At 29.3% G+C, this 21,554-nt stretch overlaps 1 protein-coding gene across 2 annotated transcripts in view; it reads right to left on the bottom strand.

Annotated features, from left to right (window-relative positions):
* LOC129989125 (acetylcholinesterase-like) overlaps positions 1–21,048 on the bottom strand; it is a 58,698-nt gene extending 37,650 nt beyond the window's left edge. The window contains exon 1 of one of the 2 annotated variants that reach the window (XM_056097454.1): positions 20,768–21,048. In XM_056097454.1, the coding sequence (XP_055953429.1) occupies positions 20,768–20,986 (219 nt within the window). In that variant the 5' untranslated portion in view covers positions 20,987–21,048. Of the gene's footprint in view, positions 1–2,129; positions 2,235–20,767 lie in introns of those variants that run through there. The other variant, XM_056097455.1, reaches the window with a different exon arrangement.
* Between the last annotated feature and the right edge of the window lie 506 nt (positions 21,049–21,554).

Below are 21,554 nucleotides of genomic sequence, written 5' to 3' on the forward strand. Positions count from 1 at the left end.
TTATTTATTAAAATTAATTACCCATTCGAATTATTATTTATAAAGTCAGTATATATTTTGCAATAATAATTTCTATTATTTTGTTTATTAAAATTATTTGCATTCTGTTTATTAATGATGTATTGTTTATTAAAACTGTTTAGTATTTGTTAAATATTTAGAAATCTTTATTAACCTTTATGCTTTAAAAAGATTACTTTTATTTCTTTAAGATTTTCTTTTTATAAAGATTACTTTTATTTTAAAAGTCGTTTACTTTTATTGCATTCATGTTTAAAACCAGTTTTCTTAATACGAGACTTTGGACAAATAAAATTTTCATTGCGTCTTACCAATTTCGAACTATACAAGATACATTGTAATAAATAATTGCATATAACATGATTTCATTGTGATTTTCAGAACAGTATAATCTGATGTATTTTCTGTAAATGGTTGCATACATTATATATTATGCGATATGCGTGATCGTTCGAAGTACAAAGAAAAGCTTTGGGTCTTGAATCAATAAATATGTCATGTGTTTACTTCTTGGGTAGTCGGTTGTTTTCTAAGAACTGTTTTTCAAATTTTAAATGTGATTCAATTAATACAAATTAGATTTCGAATTCAAATTTATTCAAAATTTTAACGTATTCCCTCATCAAATTCGAATAATTGTACAAAAGCATTTTAATATATCTTTCGAATTTCAATAAATTTCAAATATTTTTCTGTATATTTCGCAGCCATGCTTTTCACAGTTTAAGTTATTTGATATTTATTCACCTGCGTTACAATATTTCATATATTTTTTTGTGTGTAAATTATCGCTGCTGTATAATGAAGCATAAATTTTAAGAATTAATAAAGACAGAGGAATAAATACCTAAACTTTATCATGCTACCATGTTTCATATTAGAAGGTTCGGATTTCTTTGTTTCATATTTTTGTACTTTTCTCACGTCAGTATCTTTTTAATTCGTAATTAAAGTAAATTATTGTAATTAATTAGTTATAATCTGAGTACTATCTGGATTGATGACAACATTGAAATAAATAATTTTATACATTTATTACAATTTTTATTACAATATTGAAATAAATAATTTTATACATTTATTGCATCGCAATTTATTACAATTTTTATTACATTTAAAAAAATTGCAATCGCATTAAAATCAACTATTTTCTACAATGTGTCCTAAAGAAACGACCTTTTAAAATTCTTAAAAATATCAAAGTAATGCATAATGTAGAATTAATTTAAAAAAAAAGTAAATTTAAATTTACTTTAATTACCATAATTTTTTTAAAAAAAGAGCACATTTCACGTTAACCCTTTAAAGGGCCATTTTTTTCTAGTCATATTATGTTAAAATATTTTTAGGCTTGAAATTAGAATAAGAAAAGGGATTCATTTAACTTATTAGATAAATTTAATTTGGTTAATTAATAATTAAGTAACAAATCAAGACACATCATTTTGTGTGAGATAAAGAACTAAATCATCTAAGTTTCTTTCTAAAAAAATTTGTCAGAACCTATGCCAACCTACATAATTTCATACAAATATTGATAAATTTGGTGGGAAGCATACTTCCCACGGCCCTAGAAAGGGTTAAAAGCTAAAAACGTATCAAATTCTTATGATATTCTGGAAGTTATCACTGCTTAGTTCTTAAGTTTATAGAAAGACAAATAATTTTTCTTTATTTACGATATAATGGCTTATCTGAAAACATCCAAATAAGTTACTACTTTTGAGCTGTTAATCACATATATAACTCAGTTAAACTACCGGGTTTGTTTAGTTAAATTGATTTCCCATTTTGAAGCTGCATTAAGGGTATTAGGAACGAGCGATGCAACTTTCAACCAAGGTTTGATGAAGAAAGTGATACATGCACCGGTACAAGTACTCCCCTTTCCAAACTTATGCACAGTATCAACATTTAACAAAATTAGCTGTTTAGAGCGATCGTTCGCAAGTTAATTCTTATATTTTTTGCACGCATCGGATTCCTATTTATATGCAATGGCTAGAATAAAATTCGATATATGGCACTAAGTTTAGTTCTTTTAAAATTATTTAATTTTATTATATTCATAAAACACAAGCATATATACAAAAATGATAAACACTTACGCTATTTTCTAAATATAAATAAAGGTTGTTCTTGTTTATTAGGATGCGTGAACACTTGCTCACTTATCTGTATTAGAGCTGTTGCAATCCGTACCTTCCCATCACATGATACTCTGTTCTCTGTGCGCATGCGCATTTGACACAATTATGATTACAGCATAGATTAAACCCTATAGCCTGCAGAAATGACGGGATTTAGCAGAAAACAAATTTCCAAACCCTGTAATCGAAAGTAAATCACAATGAGAATGTAACAGAGGATAGAAAATTCAAATTTTCTAATGATGATGTCTTGTCCACGTTACCACGGAAAGGGGGTGAAGTAGCTTCTGAGGGTAAAGACCCCTGAACACCCGAGGGCAGAAGTCTGACTTCTGGCTCATATGAAGATGAAACACACACATTCATTTGCACAACCCCTTTTTACAGAGGGGCCCATTCATACACCTCACACATAGAACACAGATGAAGAACAACCATGCCCGAACCGAGATTCGAACGCAGGACGCCCAGATCAAGGGGAAGATGCGCTACCCCTATGCAAGGACGCCGGCGAATGTTCTAATATAGTACTTTTATCAAGATCACATTGAGTCAATACTCTAAATGGAATAAAATCATGTTGCTATGCCGTACATCAAACGCGAACCTCTTATTTAATTTTGATGCCAATTTTGCATCTTGCACAGGCGCCAAAGGCAATACTTTGCTCTTGACTTCTCGTATGCTTACACAATATCGCACGATAGTTTAAGTTTCATAGGTTAGCACCTAATTTCTGTTCGACAGAATAGAAAATTTGATGCAAACTAAAAATTGTGATGCATCCATATACCAAATTGCAATAATTAAACTCTTTTTTTTATAATTATCATGCTCAACTATGTATAGATATTAGCAGACTTCTCAATGACGAACGAATTCGTCTATAATTTTATAGAAATCCATAATTTTGGTATAAAAACAGAATACTAAATGCTACGTCTAGCTAGTTCCATTTTTAAATTATCGCATTCAAAGATAAGAAAGGTGTGAAACATCTTTTAACCCTAGTTTTACATAAACGAAATTATTATTCTCTTGAATACCAATTCATTTTGATTCTAGCTATTTCAAATTATTCTGATGATCGTTCTATCTTAGTTCATTGAATCTAAACTGAAATAAATATGATTATTCTCCTGTTCAGTTTTGTCATACAAATGCTTCCTAATAAATATTTCTCGCCACGCGCGTCGCAAAATAGGTGGAATGCTCCACTAATCCGACATAACTTGCAAAATCTTCACGAAACAAACCATGTCACGCGATTTCACCCTGCAAATGCTTAATATTTTTTAGCGTGACCGTCATCACGACCTTCAAAGGAGAAGAAAAGTTTCGGCATTTTTTTTTACATCCAGTATCGTTCTGTTTCACAAAACACTACTTAAGAGCGTTTATACACGAATTTTTGGCAATTAAACAGGAACGAACAAGCCCTTCGGGGAAATTTTTTTAGAGACATTAGAGCTAATTTCACGAAGTCGATCTATCGAAACAAAGTATTTTCTCTGAAAAATGGTTCCGATCGTGTAATTTAAACGATGTTATACAACAGGTTCTGGAGATTCAAGTGAATAGCTGTGTAATTATCTCTCGGTTTTATAACATGTGCAAATTCCAACAATGACACTTCTTAAATTCGTGTTTGTTTCAAAATTTATTTCATAAACTTGGACCTTTATCCCTAGATAACTAAAGTTGAACCAGTGTTATTCCATAACTAATCATTTGACTAATTATACTTTTATATTTCTTTTACTTATTTCGATCATAATAGGAATTTCTGTTTTAGTTTTCATATCTAAATTGGCATTGGCTTTCATAATTTTTAATATAACATTCAAAGCCTTTTATTCCTCAAAGTTATAATATTTTGAGTTAGTCACAACGCTTGACATTTATAATCACAGCTATTTAATCAAATCGTGTGATTTTGTCTATACGATGGCCGCATAGACAACTAGATCTACTGAATGCTAGAAGACTACTGTTCATTTTAGGATTCCGAGACTACACTTTAAGACACTGTCTCATCGCTAAGGGGTGGCATGTAGAAAGATTAGTGGTTATTCATACTTCTAGAAAAATCTTTCACCCCTACTGCTAAATGTAAACATCTCCTTCTTTCATCTTTCCTCTTTCCTCTCATCCCTTTTTTGGCGAAATTAATTCTTCCTGGTTCATGCGCAAAAGCGCTGATGTTTAAGAATCCGAGAAAGAACAGTATATATTCTTGGCTTTACTACGTGATTTGTACTGTATATGAAGCAGTGTTCTGTGGATATTTTTATTATTATTGTAGGCGTAGTAGTAGAAACATCCACTCTGCGAATTGAAAATGGGTGTAATTGTAAATGTGTTCTGACTGTATGTTCATCCAAATAAATATTTTTAACGAATTTTTTCGTCATTTTTGATGTAATTGTATCGTTATATCAATCGTTAAAATTTCACTTTAATTAATATTAATTAATAATAAATTAAAATTTAAAAGTATCAGGAAGTTTTAGCATATCATCTTAGTAGTAGTTTAATAAAAGTCTTTCATAATCAGAACTACAAATTAAGTTGTCTGTCTTTAATATAATTAGGATCTGTTTAGATCCAAATAAAATAAAACAAAAAAATTTTTTTGACCAGCTAGCTTCTGGTGTCTAACAAATCAAACTAGAGTAACTTACTATAACATTTCAATTAAAAAAAAATGGAAAAGTGGTGGAAAATTAAGTTTTATATTTTCAGCAGTTGTTAGAAGTATATTTTTCACAAATAGCGTTGAACTGTTCATTCTCCGATTCGGGAACCCTCCGAGCATTTGAGCATGTATCATGTGGCATTTATTTCGTCAAAAAAGGGGGAGAGCGAAAGAAGGAAATGTTTACATTTACCAATCTGAGAACTCTGAATTCGCGGAATTAGAAGGTGTAATAACCACTCATTTTTCTTCATACCCCTTAGCAAAATGCAATAATTGAAAAGTATTAGTTCCAGGAACTTGAAACGAACGGTAATAATCGTATACGTTGTTCGTTATTATGAGACAAAAAGCGCAAACTCTGCATTTGCATACTGTACTTTTAGTCCTGTCTTCTTAAGGCTTCTTCAATATTTGAAAAATTGAAAATGATTTGTAAATTCTTTCCGATTCGAATTTTTTGTTTTTGCCTGTAAAGTAAATATCTTTAATATTTATTTCGCAGAAAAAGCATAAAAAATGCTTATAGTGGTCGATTATAGTATTAACGGAAATTTCAATTCACTCAAAAATAGAATAGATATAGAAAAGTAATAAGCATACAGTTGTGCTTATTATCTTCGAATAAACTATTTTACTATTTATGAAAGTACTGTGAATGAAATAGAATGAGCGTAATGGGAATATTTAGAATTTGTAAAAAACTGGCAGCAATCGATTTTCTATAAGATGCAATTTTTTGCCATTTTGGGTAAATCTTTTTCGTTAGGTTTATTCATCTATTATTCTTTTTTTAGGAAATGTTAAAGGTATCATTAATTTTCGGTGACAATATCATGCCATTTTCGGGTTTACGTCAGAAGATAGTGAGGTCGGGTATCGAATCCATAAGAAATCCATCATGTGCAAGGCCTACAGAAATATGTTAAGGGTCAAACCTATTGCTAATGCGAAATGGAAGTTTTTATTGGAAGGTGCCGTCTTAAGTGCAGTTTCGTCATCATTTCAAAAGAATGTTTATTCTAAAATATACAGTCGCTGCAAGCCAAACTCGGACACCATAGGAAAAAAAAACTTTCTGTATCAAAATGTTTTAACTAAAATAAATTAGACAAAACGTGAAAAGGCTTTTTTAACAGCGAATTTTTGTACAGCTAAAAAAACATCAAATAACTCCTATTTATAAATTATAATTAAAAATTTAGACATGAAAGTAAAACTTTCAAAAAAGAGTCCGAAAGCCAAAATCACAATTAAGCACCAAATAATAGCAACCCTGAGTAAAAATTTCAGCCACTTTTATGAATAACGTTATAATTGTTCAGAGCAATTTCTCAATTGTATTATTTTCATTTGCTGTGGAAGTAAATATTAATCTAATTAAAATGTCAAGGCACAGGGACCAAATGAGCAATGAGACAAGAAAATTGGTTACCAAGCATGCTGAAGATGGAAAGTTTGTGCCATAAATATCAGAGATTGTTCACAGAAGTCCTTCAACGGCTTAAAGCATCATAAAGCGCTTCAAAAACCAATATTCAGGTGGAAAATAAGAGTAAGACAACCCACAATAAGATTTCCAAAGAAGCAGAGGAGCGATATTTAATAAAAAAAAAAAGTAAAAGCAAATCTGTTCCTTAATGCACAAAAGCTATCTATTATTGCTGAAAAAGAATTAGGAAAAAAGTTAGCTCATAAACAATAAGAAATGTGCTCCATAAGGTAGATCTCAATGGAAGACAAGCCATACAAAAGCTTTTCATAAGTAAGACATTTCTTACTTATGAAGACATAAGTAAGACATTTCATTCGACATTTCTGATCCTATGGGAAACCTTATGTTTGGAGAAAATAGAAAGAGGAATTTCGCACAAAAAATTTGAGAACAACTGTGGAAGCATGACGGTGGTTCAGCAATTGTCTGGGGCTCATTTCCAGCTACTGGCTCAGGAACTCTGCATTTTATTGAAGGTAGAATGGATCAGAATGTATACCTCGACATTTAAAAAAATACAACAATGTCTGCTGAAATTTTCTCTTGGCAACAACTGGCGATTTTATCAGGATAATGATCCGAAACATAAAACTTATTGAGTGCGTTTCTGGCTTCTAAATAATTGTCCTCCTGGCATGGACCCTCTATCCCAAAGCCACCTCGGTATAAATTCCATAGAAAATTCGTCGGAATATCTAAAGAAAAAAGTCCGAGAACACGTCATTTCCTGTAAAGATGAATTGAAAAGACCAGCGTTGCAGAAATAAAAAGATATTGAAACTTTTTGTGAAAAATTGGTGCAATCTATGCTTAAACATCTTAAAAGGTTAATAAAAAAACAAAGGCTTACATACAAAATAATAATTCATTTGAAATATTAACTAGTTTTTAAAATCTGCCTGTCCGTCTGAGTTTGGATTGCGCATTATTTTTTTTTGTCATAATCATTGGTTAAAATGAATTAATTTATAATTTTTGTTGTTCGTTTTTATAATTCAATATATATACTATTGAAAATTCACTTAACTATGTACCTTATCATTTTTAATTTACAAATTTTGACTGTATGAGTATCTTTTCTTTGATGTCCGAGTTTGGCTCAGAACGACTGTATATCTCATCATTTTAAAACGTCTATATTAATGAAATGAAGTTAACTTTGCAAAATATTAAAGCAGTGGTTTCACGTAGATAAACTAACACATTCCAGATTGGAGATTGTGATCGCGGATCGAAAAAGAAAAAGCGTTGAAAGGTAATGCAGTCTCTTTTGCGTGCTGGACAGCAGTGGACTTGCATTCAGTGATTTTGAAGGAATTTGTGTTTGCACACGAAAAAACTGGATTTAACCGCTACACACTCAAAAAAGTGGAAAATCTCCCCCACATGAAAAGAGTTAATTTTCCATTTTCAAGCTACAAGGTGGCGATTCTGAACTCCGAAACCCGAACCCTCAACCTTTTTCCAAGTCTTCACTCCAAACATTGGAAAGGCATTCGTCTAAACGACATTTAAGGGCTTTTGTTGACATTAAGGGCATATATTGCTAATTTTAACCAAGATCTTTTGATTGCGAAAACAAGATATTGCTACGTCTAGAGTAGGAATGAAATAAATAGTGGATGTATTGTTTGAGTATCGTATTTAATAACCACATTTTTAAAGCGATAATGTTTATAGGCTACCATATTCTGTAACATATACTGCACTATTTTCTATAAACTGTGCCATGTAACATGCATTAAAAAATCACTGAAAGTGCCCAAAAAGACAAATTGTTGGTCTCACAACTACCACATTTGACTTATAGCTATTTCTTGGAAATAAGGTGTTCAGTAAGGAAAGTTTTAATTTTTTTTAAATTATTAAATCGAAATTTAACTTTTTTTTAAAAAAATTTCGGAGTATATCATTGCACAAACACCATTTTACCCAATTTTAAAACAAAAAATAGCTTTTCTGAGATGTAATACTGAATTCCATATCCATCATTTTTAAAAAAATATTTTTTATTCTTTTAATAACTGTGTTTATGCACGAGAGCTATACAACGGTATTAAATATTTTGTTTGTACTCACATTATCGTTGTTATAATTATGAGTAAATTTAAAAAGAGAAATAATAGCAGATAACTGATGGCTAAAATATTACGTAATTATATTTTGGACTAAAGGCTTACTTAGTTAACTCCTCTACCATTTTCATTTTTAAACTTATATAAACTTTTAGGATAAAATAAAATAATTCATATTTGGGGATTTGAGGAAACTAGCAATAGCACTTAGTTATGATAAGAACTATAGTTAATTCTCGATTATCAGCACTTGTTAATCTCAAAATTTAGTTTTAAAAATTTCATTTATATACCAATTGAGATGTTATAAAACAAGAAGGCAGAAACAGATTAGTTATTCTTTTTCTGAACCAGCGGGAATAGTTCTCCCCCAAATTTTCTCACATATTCTCTAACAAATTCAAAATCTCAGAGATTGCATGGCATTGGCTTATAATGGTTACCAAATATTAAACTTCAAAGATAATTTAGCATTTTTGCTGAATCTATCATGTGTCCTTGGCGAATGTTTTGGCGATTAATCCATGGCATTCAATTAATAGATCCGAAAATAGAATTTGTGTTGTAGATGCATTTTTCCTAACTGACTGAAAAAAAAAACTGTAATAAAATTACACTTATAGTGGCAAAAGCCCATACCACTGAGTTTTAAGTTGTCATATTTACACATTTCTGAAAGTACAGATTGGTAGATAACCAATCCTTAGTTGGATTTGACTCAAAATTTGAGAGATGTATGCATTGTAGATATTAAATATGTGTACTGAATTCTATCTATCTAGATCTCTTTGTTTTGCAGTTATCGTGTTAACTTATATTCAAATAGCCAGACAGACTTCTTTTGAACGGAATTGTCACAAAATTTGCCAGAAATCTTTAAATTCGGTTAAAAGACGTATACCAAATTTCATCCATCTAGCTCAAAGCGTTTTTGAATTATCTTTGTCACATATCGACAGACAATCCAAAAACTTATTTTTCAAATTCAGGGGGTTCTAAAACATAGAGATTCGTTAAAATCTGGAGTTCGAACTTTTTAACGATTACAGTACTTCCTCTACACTACGCATACGAGAAGGTAAAAAGGAAACCAACAAATTTGCAAGTACAACAATTTATTATTATTCGTGATATTTTTTTTTTACACATAGGTCAATGTAAATAAAGATTGTTTAAAAGCATTTCGTGTTGCTTTGTATCCTTTTCCTGACATTTAGTGGATCATTTCCGGAATTCGCTTATTCGTGTTATATATTATCGATCAGGTTCAGGAATTAATATATTATAAAAGCTAAATCCTTATTTTTATTTTTAAATACATAATTGCCTCATTTTTTTAAATATTAGTAAACAATTTGTCAGAAATGGTAATTTATATTGCTGCAGTGTAACAATACATAATTTCTATTTTTCTCCACTGCATTTTCTTACATCGTGTTATTAGGGATTATGAGTTATAGAAATTTTTCACTTAGAAAAGCTTTTATATTATTTCTTCCTTTCAAAATTTTTTAAAAATTGCATGTAAATTCAACAAATGGAATATGTAGGAAATTTTGATCTTAAAATAATTTGCCAAATAAAAGCTTTGTATATGTCTAAACAAATTAGGAGGATAACAAAGTTATTAATCTTCAATTTGAATTACGTAAGAAAAATGCATTGCTGATATATTAAAATACTTGACTAATTATTCATCTTATAGAAAGTGCATAGTGAGGTGGAGTTTCTGAATTTCATTGGAAAACGGAGGATGGTGGGGGACAAACGACCACTAGTGACATATCTAATGTTGATGAGATTCCGTATAAAACAAAAATTGGCAAAATGGGTGAAGTGATTGAAACCAGAGACTGATTCTTCAGCATTAGTAATTACTATTCTATTGTATACGAAAGTATTATAATCATTAAAAAAATTAGAACGTGGTTTTGAAAAAGTTACAAAATTCAGACCTCTATGAATCAGAAAAATCACATTTTTGGAATTATATCTGTCTGCCCGTGAGCCTTATTATTCAGAAATGTCTTGAACTAGATGAGTGAAATTAGGTAGAGAGATTTTGCACTATATTTGTAAAATTCTACCAAATTTTGAACGAAATCCTTAAACAAGCAGTACATATTTCTGGTTATCCAAAAACAAGTAGCTACGGTAACTTCAAAACGTTAAGAGAAAATTAAATTTGACACACAGATTTAGCATCTAAACTATAAATCTATATCAAATTTGAAATCAAATACATCAGCGAATTGACCATCTGTTGGCTTTTACATACACAAGTATTTAAATGTGATCACTCAAAAGTCTAATGACTAAGTACATGAAATTTGGTATGTGATTTTGTGACTACAATTGTAGTTTGTCAAATCTTGTTTCAATCAGTCTGTAAAAGGCTTTCAAGATCAAATTCAGTTTTATTTATTATGCTAATGATGCACAAAAGGTTTATGTGCGGAGCTCTAAAAATAAAATTCTGAGTACTTGCGACTTCATGGTCTTGCCCTAAGGTCACAATTTTCAACAGGAGGGATAACATCTTTATTAGAAGAATATTTAAGGAAGACCACTTGGGATGGTTTTAAATAATTAGAAAGAATGAGAAAGACAGGAAAATTTCGAAAGTCTGTAATTTGAACTCTAATATTTTTCTCTTTCTTTTCGACAAGCTGCGTTCACGTGTCGTAGTTGGAGGAAAAAGAAATAGTATCAGTGAAATGAGCTTGAGGAGAAAGAAAGGAAAATAGTGTATTTTTAGTTTTTAAGAATAAAAGCAAGCCTAGCACTGTGGGATTCGTTCTTAGAACGCTAGTGTGTTTAAAGGAAATAAAAGAGCATGTTTACGCAACTCTGTTGTTATATATATAATCGAAATAAGCTTGATATCAAAATTTTATAAAGATTTCTGCATCTTGTTTATTAAATTTATTTTTGAGGATACACTGTTTTTGTCTTATTTTTTTTATGCAAATTTCAGATCGCAAGCCTAATACCTTAATACATCAAAAATTTGCAAAAAATGTCTTTAAGATATGCATTTTTAAAGACATTAATATATTAGTTATTTTGAAAACTGAATAGTTTAAAAATAAAAAAAATTATATTTCCTGATTATCTATTGAATACGAAACATTTTAAATTGGAAACAAAAAAATTCATCATATTATTGACACATAAATAGAGCTTTGCTAATAAATCATAATAGGACCATTTATCTTATAACACTCTCTAGGTCTCCTTTTTTTATATAAATATCATAGATCTATTATTGCATTTTTAAGGAATATGCCCTCTAGAGAAAGTTTTTAAAATTAATTTTCAATCAATTAAAAATTAAGCGAGTTATTGGCTCTTTTCTGCCATAACTTCTTCAAAAGGATTTTTATAATGATAACAATTTATTCGTCATATAATGATTTTCGAAAATTATATAATTAAAAAAAAACATTTTTTTGCACAATTTTCAACAATTTATTTAATTATCATAATGAAATTCAATCCGTTTGCGTTGTTTCATCAAATATTTAATGGCTCTATTTTTTTCTCTCTGTTGAGAGTTAAAGAAAGTTCTGTTTATTTATTTGCGAAATTTTATATGAAAGCTTAGAAAATGAAATGAAATGACAGTATTGCGAAAGATAATCAGCAGTAAGAAGATAGTCCCGTACAATTATTTTTTTAATTGCGCTATGTTATCATGGGACTTGACTCCATTATAAAAGTTAAATTTACACACTAAACAGAACAAACGTAAGGTTGTTGAAGTAGCCCGGATTTCAAGTCTATAACTTTTTATGTTTAAACTTACGTTTTCGAGGGAATCATGAGCATGAAGACTACGCTTAAGAAATGTAATGGAAAGTGAACACAACCAATTTTTTCAACGAATCAGCTGGTCACTAAAGACGACTAGTTAAGAATAAATAAAAGGTTCTAGTTTTGAAAATCTGATTGTAAAAATTTGAAAATCTGATTGAATAAATTGATTTTGATAAAAAGATGGATTTCTTATTAAAAATGGAGCAAATAAATAAAGGAATGAAAAATCACTGGGAATAAATGAAACTAGCAATTAAATATCGCCCCAAGCTTAAAACTTTATAGTTATATTTAAATAATAAACAGTTTTCAAACTATAAAAAAATCGATATTTCTAAAGTCTTATTTTCCCCACTTGATTTGTATATGTACAAGCTATATTTATTTACTATCGTCAGGTAATAGGTTTGGTTACAAGCTTAGGTTCGTTCAAGCTTGAAAGTCTATAGTTATATTGAAATAATAAACATTTTTTGATCTATATTAATTAATTAATATTCCTATAGTCCTATTCTTTCCACCTGATTTATAAGAGTCCAAGTATAAGTGTCAATTTAATATCGTTAGATAATTCGCTTGGAACAAATCACAAAATTTATCATATGTACAACTAATAAAGATTAATGCGTGTATATGTCATGCTCCACAGAACTGAGACCTAGAGCTACCAAATTTCGACAGATGTACTTTAGTTTAGTTTAGTTATATTAACGTTCCGTTGTAAAGCAACACTAGGGCTATTTTGGGAAGTACCTCGTAATTTTGAACCGCGGTTAGATGAGTAGGACGATACCTGAGCCGGCACCCCCCTCTCCACACCACATCACACCAGCGGGAGGATGTTTTCCCCCGACAGGATTTAGCATGCAACAGACCTCCTTACAAGACGGTTCTTCGGTGGAATCATGTCTCGAACCTGACACCCTACGGCTCACGAGCCGTGACCTCACCACCAGGCTATCGCGGCCCTCAGATGTACTTTAGAGGGTGGAAATATATACACATTATCTAAAGTGATTTTAAAAAAAATGAAAATTAAGCGAAATATTGAAATTTGTTGTCATAACTTTTGTAATTATAACTACACAAAAATTACTATATCATCTTAAAATCCAATAAATTATCTTTTCATTGACAGTAATTTTCTTGTCGCATAAGTTTTGTACTACATCTATTTTAATAAGTTTAGAAATGCATTTTTTTATTTATTTTACAACAATATATTTCACTATTAAACTGAAACTCAATTTGTTGTTATTCCAAATATTTCATCCTGGATTTTCTTCAATATGTTGGTAATGAAAATATAATGACACGGCTTGTTTTTCCATGCTAGGTACATTATTGTTTAACACATGGTTTTAACAAATTTTTGAAATTTTATAGTATTTACAAACAGAATTTAACTTCAGAAATGGTTGCAGTTCAATTCTATATTAAAGTTCATCCTTTAGATTACATCTTCTGTATAAAATACATCTCAGATAATACTTATATTTTATTTAGCACAATAAACCAAAAAGATACAAAGCTTCATAAATAATTCATGTCTATAAAAATTTAAAAATACTCTACTGGCAATATCATTCAGATCAAACAACATAAAATATTTAATTTAGGGTTTTAGCAGGCATAAATCTTGACGAATTAATTGGCCGCCAAAAGAGACTAGTGAACTAATAAAATAGATAGCTTAACATGATAAAAAGATAATCTCTATTCTTTTGATAAAAAATTAACAATTGATTAATTGTATATTTTTATTACCTATCCTTGCATATAAAAATGGAATCTCAATTACATACCGAAAGTACCATTAAGATCAAGCTGCATAAAATATTTAATTTAGGTTTTTAGCAAACATAAGTCTTGGCGAACCAACTGGTCACTATAAGACACTAATCTATACTTATAATAAAGCTCAATGTGTGTGTGTGTGTGTGTGTGTGTGTGTGTTGGCGCTCTACAGGCCAGACCGTTTGACCTACAGCTACCAAATTTGGTACATGTATACCTTGGAGGTTGGGAATGTGCACCTGGGGTTCCTTTTTTCGAATTTTTAATTAGAATTTTAATTATTAATTAAAAACTAACTTTCCGGCCAAAAAAATCTTCCATTTTCCCCACCGCCAAATGAGAAAGGCATCAGTTTTTTTTTTCTCCCAACAGTAATGAGGCTAGGGTTAAAATTTTTTGGCGGATTATTTCAATCGATTCTGTTTATTTTCTTAATGTTTGATGCATTTAAAATTAAACATTGTTAATGAATCGATCTTTCAGATTCATTCTGAAATACTTTTGAATTAAAATAAAACAGAATAAAGGAAATTAAAAATTTCTAATCCGCATAGCGTTACCCCAATTGGCGTAGAAAAAATCACGTATTTGCGTTACGTAACTGGCGATGAAAATTCACGCATGCGCATTCTGTTCTGATTGTTGCCATGACAATCGTTATCAATGGATGATTTAAATTATTTTTGGGTTAGTTGCATGCTTTTGTAAGTAAATTGTATTTATGTTAGTTATATATATTTTGTATATGCTTATAGTTTAAAGTACATCGTTTTTTAAGTAGTTTTTCTAAAAGCTGTTTTCAACCGATTATTTTAAACGATTCGTTTTATTTTCTTAGTGTTTGATGCATTTAAATTTAAACATTGTTAATGAATCGATCTGCTCATGATGAATCTAAGAAAATTTTGTTGACAAACTCTTGAGATATTACATAAATTAAAAAAGATATTCTTTAGTGCCCATAAAGTTTAAACGCTGAGTGACTCTATTTTCAGTAATCAGATTATAAAAAAAAAATGCTTTGTTTCAGTAAAAAATATTATTATATTAATTGAAAATTAATTCTTTCCACTTTAATTTAAAGCATAAATTCTACGGGTGCTAACAGAAAATGAGAGAGATACATATTACGTTATGACTGAAGGCCTTTATAATATTATGAATGAATTATATGACAATCAAAATTTGAAGTTTTAAAATATTTTGATAAAGAAGCTATTAAAGTAGAAATAGCATAAAATATTTAATTATTAAAATTTTAACGAACATTAAGATTGGCGAACCGGCTGGTCGCCAAAGGCGGCTAGTAAATTAATAAAACAGAGAGTTTAACAGAGCATAAAGATAATCTCAATTCCTTTGACAAAAAAAAAAAAATTCTCAATTTCACATTAATTACATATTTTTACTACCCATCCTCACATATAAGAATGGAATCTCAATTATGTATCATTTCAGCAATTATCGCAAATTTCGAGTGAAATAAATGAAAGAATACTATATAATCTGAAAATCATTGATATATTCCCCTCATTGCTTTGTGAACAATAAAATTCTCTTACACACAGACTTCACCCATCAATGCAGAGATCAAAGGCTCTTCTCGGAATAATTTGAATCACTTTTGCACTGACGACTTATTATTTCCATCATGGTCGACTGGGCGAGCCATCATTTCAATTAGATTTATCGCTCCAGAAGTATTAGCCTTCTGTCCTCAACAATTATCTAAACTAATAGCAACCTTGTGCTTGAAATAAATCAACGAACAACAAAACTTCTTCTTATTCATAATGGTACACTATTATTTTTATTTGCGACTGCTGAGTGCATTTCATTTGCAATGATGGGAGATGAAAAGAAGAAATGTCCCTTCTAGTTTTCCATATAATTCTTTATAAGAGTGTTATTTATAACAAAACATAAAAAATTATTGAATCTAGATTATGCTACTAATAAATATTCTTAATTCGTCTCAATAATAATCTTCTAAAGGTATTTAAAATTAATTAAATAATCTAATAAATTAATTAAATAATTTATATTGATGCTCGTAACTGTTTTTTTACTTTCTCGCATATGTAGTATAGAGAAAATATAATAATCGTCAAAAAATTCGATCTGGAGTTTTTGACGAATCTCCACGTTTCAGACCACCCTGAGTTCGAAAAACACATTTTTGGAAAATGTCCGTCTACCTGTGACATAGATAATTCAAAAACGCTCTCAGCTAGACGGTTGAAATTTGGTAAACGGTCATTACACGAAATTTGCAGATTTCCATCAAATTTTGAATAAAATCTATTCATAGGAAATTATGTGCCATGCTGTTCCAGTTTAAATTACCACGATAAAGAAGCTAGCTAGATGGATAAAATTTGGTAAACAGATTTAACATTAATATTGTAGACACCTGTCAAATTTTTAGACAAATCCAAAAAGGACTTGAACGTCTGTCGGAAACTTTCGGAAACATATAAACGCGATAATTCAAAAATGCAATATCAAATTTGGTAAGGGATTTTGTGGCTACAAGTGCAGTTTTGTATCTAGTTTTTGTTCAAATCGGTAGAGAAAAGCGTGTCTAAAACACAAATTCGATTTTTGGGTTCTATTAACACATGCCAGGGATTAATCGCCAAATAATTCGCCAAGGATGCCATGGATCCATTCATTAAAAAGGCTAAATTCACGTCAAAAGTTAATATTTCGTAATTACTATGCGCTAATTCCACGCAATTTATTTTCTACGATAATATCTTTATTAAAATATATACGAGAAAGTTTGCGGGAGACTACTCTCACTGGTTATGTTAGTGTTTTATAAAAATATACATAAAAAAAATGGAGTTAGGCCTTTATTATATCCAATTGCAAGAGTTAAATAAATTTTGAAAATTCCAAAAAGTAATTATTGTATTTTTCTCTTAGAAAGACTTCTAGAAATTGTACGGAAATCTTTAATTAATCAGATTGCATTTCAGCTTCAAAATATAACATTTATGGGATTTTTTTCTGTGTGAAATTAATTCTAAATTAATATTATGAAAATTAGGGGGGAAAATGACACTAAGGATTTCATCAGATTTTTTTTCTGAAGAGTTTTGAACAGATGGAATTCTATTCATGTAGATGTAAATATTGGCTGCAGCAATATTTTCTTCTAGATCATTTTAACAAACTGCAGAATCAGCGAGCTTTTTTAAATTATTTTTCATTTGAAACAGTGGGTTTTGCTGAAACGCTGAGTAAGCATTCCCGACTAGAATGAATTTAAATTAAGAATTTCTTTAGATCTATATATAAAAGAGCAAGAACAATACCCTCGTGCTCACAATTGTCTTCTTTTCTCATAAATATTCCCATTGAATCCATGAATCACGAATTTTTTTATTCCATGACAGAAGCTTAGGTAATGAAGCATGGAATAAACAACTCTCGTGCAGTTTAACTCAGCGCGCGCTTATTAAATTGGGCTCGGAAACTGCGCAATCGCATTTCGTTCTCAGAATCATTGTTGTGCTCTGAACTTGGAAGTTTTAAAAATTGATCTGACCCTGCCCTTAGAACTAGCTGCTCGTGATCTCTTATCGGTTCAAGTTGTTGGGGAAAATATCGTTCTTTCTTCGAATAAAGTTTTGCGGATATCGTTTGTTATGTGAATTTATTGACATCCGGAATTTATCAAACCAACTGACATATTTTTTTATAGAATACTAAGAGAAAAATTGACCTCTTGTCTTGCAAAAACGGATTTGATCCAGAATGTCAAATCTTAAAATCCTTCGAATTTCGATGAATTATTCTAAGTTCCAAGAATTATTTGAAAATAAAATTGGCATCACTGAAAAGCTTATTTTTAAATTTTAAAGTAGTTTATAAACGATTTTTGTGCAAAAGTATTGAAGAAAAAAATATTGATTAATTTTTAACTAGAGATATAATTAACATATCGGGTAGCCTTTTATTGTTAAGCACTTATTATCTAAAAACTAGCTATGTGCTAAATTTAATTGCTCTAAGTCCAACGGTGCCCTATAAAGAATTTTGAACGATTTCTACAATATTAATGCTGCATAATGTAATTCACAGGTAATATACCAGTCTATAAAATGACTACAATGTTAAAATATTTAATGTTGAGTACTTATTGTATGATATCTTTAAAAGACTAACATAGGATGTATTTCAAAAGATATGTAATCCCGGGATGTTTTATTAGTTTTTTTCCTCTTTTACCTAATTCTTTGATTGGTTTAAGATGAGAATTCTTTGATATTTTAGCCAAATGTCAGCCTCAGAACTGATTGTTATTGATGATGAAGTTGTTGCAGATGATGAAAAATTGTGACTACAGGCTTAAAAATAGATTTTTACTCATAGAAAGCAGGTATTTTTTTAACAGAAATTAGTTATTAAATAATTAAATAATCATTAAATCGTTTAATCATTAATTTGTTAAATTATTTTTACTCCACAAAATGATTTAATAACTTGAATCATGGTGCTAATAACGGTATTGCTTTAATAAGCTAAAATTATACAGGCTTTGGTATTTGGTTCTTCTAAAAAATTAGTTGTCTTCATGTACTATTTTGTAATGAATAAGCTATTCGAATTAATTATACACAAATTATGAAAAATATTAAATTATGTAAGATTTTTTAAGGAAAATTAAAAGGATATTTTTTAAGGAAATTAATAAATGAACATTTAATTATTGTTTTTGAAATATTCTGTAAACGACGTTGATGACATGATACTAAAGAACAAATTTTAATCTAATGTTTACATTGTTAGTTTTTATATTACTACTTACTGTTATTTCTCGAATTTTAACCTAATAATGTTTACAGTTCAAATACTATATGTAAATGTTTTGCGTCATGCTTAAACTGTGGCGTATTTAAGTATAATGCGATCCTAGGCAATGCGTATTCTGAGGCCTCTCTTTTAATAAAAATGATCAATTTAGCTTCATATTTCAGTACATTTTGATTTACTAATGATTTATTTTAGATTGTACATTTTTTATTTTATTAATTTTGTTCATTCTGTGTTTTTATTTATCTATTATGTTTCCAAATTACTCCGTATTCAAATTTGTAAACAATAATAATGAAGCAAATTTTGGCTTTATACACATTTTTATAACTAAATGAATCTAGGGTATTGTAAAAAAAAATTATAAAAATTCTTTTATAAAATCGAACATTTCAGTTTGTAGAAAATGTTTGAATAAAAGTTGCTGACTGAGAAAGAATTTGTGGAAATTCGGATTGGGTTTTAATCGCGATGTTTACGTTTTTTCAAATTTCAATACGTTAAATGACATTTTTATTTCTACAAATTAAAGGAAGCTGATTTTCATTGAGTTAAAGAAGCCACACAGTTAATTAAATAAAAGTTATATTCAGCGAATCCTCAAAAAAAAAAAAAAAAAATCATCTTTTTGCAATTTACTTGGGTTATTATTTTTTTCTGGAAGAAAGTTTAGCATTAAATGAGATTATAAAATATAGAGACGTGACCACAATTAACAAAAGGAATTTGAAGCAACGTGGAATGCTTTATCAAATTGGCTTTAATCTTAAGGTTTGGCTGCCAGAATTTTAATGTAATAATGTATATATGCCGGTATATTATTTTTAATTGCGGCGTGCGTGCTGAAAAGAAAAGTCTGCATTCTTTCTACAAGGCAGACTGTTAGATGTAGAGCAAACAAATTTAAGTAAGCAGTTAAGTTTTGGGAATTAATTATTTACTAAAAAAGCGCCTTTTTAAAACTGTAATTGAAATTAATCAAATTTTTAACATTTTTCATCAATATTATATAACATATAACAAAGCAGAAAATTGATTTTACATGATTTTAAATTTAAAAAAAAAATTCTGAAAAATAATTTTTGCAGTAATTTAAATAATTTTTGAAAAATGTTTTTCAAAAAATATTTAAATTACTAATTACTTTTAGGGATTTACTGAAAACGGTTTAAAAAAATTTAATCAAAAATTAATCAAAATTTTAACTTTTTCTCTGAATATCTTCGAAGCATATAACATAGATAAAAATTATTTTCATATGATTTTAAATTTAAAAAAAAATTATGAAAGTTTTTTTTAAGTAATTTTTGAAAAATGTTTGTAAGTATATTCTTCATTGCTTTAGTTATTGTATTTATACCATTTATGCTGCAATGATATTTAATAGATCTTTTACGTGTGCATGCTATTATTGCTTTATATTTAAGAATAAATTTTAAAATTAAAATAAATAAATATTTAAACCATTTTCATGTTATAGTATTTCTGATTGGAAATTCGAATTCTTATTAATTTTTTTAAATGATTAAAGAAAAAAAAATCTCAAATCTCTCCATAAAAAAAATCTTAAGATTTCAATTTACTAAATAAAGCAATCTACTAATAAAATTCATATATTTTTAAAAATGTGAAATCTCTGAGAAAACAGATAGTTTTCCAGCTTCTTAGAGACAATTTACAAGGCATACTAAATTTTACCTGTAAATCGTTTCAGGAGTGCCAAAAATTCTTTTTGATATATATTTTTTTCCCCCCAAGTTTTTTTATAGTTTTCTTTTATGAAAAATTCATGAAAGTATTCTTTTGAGAGGAAATTCAATGTGTGAATTTTAGGAATCATACTAATTACTAAACTACCAGTTATATTTGTACAGAAATGTAGACTTACCTTAAACCGAAGAAGACCTATTGGAGGAGTGGCATAAGGTATTCCTCGGAATGCATAAAAATCTCTTCCATTAGAAGTTTTTAAAATCCTTCCAATAACTAGTCCTTGTTTCAAAGTCAATGTTGTGCCATATTCTTGACTTGAAACTCCACAGAAAATGTCCAAAGTTAAAATGAAAATCAATTTGAAGAAAAGTTTAAAACTTTTATCACTGAGCATATTGATGAAAACTATATATACAACAGTAAGAATTTCAGTTCAGCACTTTTTTTTGAAGCACTAAAATCAACAACTTATTAACAATTCAAAACCCTTCTTCAAATAGAAATCTCAAAATTAAAGAATGTTATTTAGAATTATTCACATTTTTATTAAATGAATATGCAGACGATAATAAATATTTTAAATGAAGTATAAGTTTCTTACTGAAGAAGATTCAAAACATCGTGTAGTAAAATGGAATAAAGAATATAATTCGAAAAAAAATTTTCAGATATCCAGTAAGAAATTTATCAGGACAGTCTGTAGAGAAATAGTCCTCATCACTCTTGAAAAGTCAATCTTATTATACCAGCAGAGTGCACGTGCGGTGGAGTTTTAGTTCGAGCATAACGTTCATAATAGCACCTTTTTTCTCCTTCCCGCGTTTAGAGGGCTGCAAAATATAGCCTTTGGCGATGGCAGTTTGGCGCGAAAGTGAATCAAGGGTAGCGATGCGCGCTATAAAAAAAATGAGATACTCGAATGTGAATACAAATTTCTAAGTGAAAAAAGGGAGCTAAACGAT

Source organism: Argiope bruennichi, chromosome 10, assembly GCF_947563725.1.
Source record: "Argiope bruennichi chromosome 10, qqArgBrue1.1, whole genome shotgun sequence".
In the NCBI taxonomy this organism is placed as follows: domain Eukaryota; kingdom Metazoa; phylum Arthropoda; class Arachnida; order Araneae; family Araneidae; genus Argiope; species Argiope bruennichi.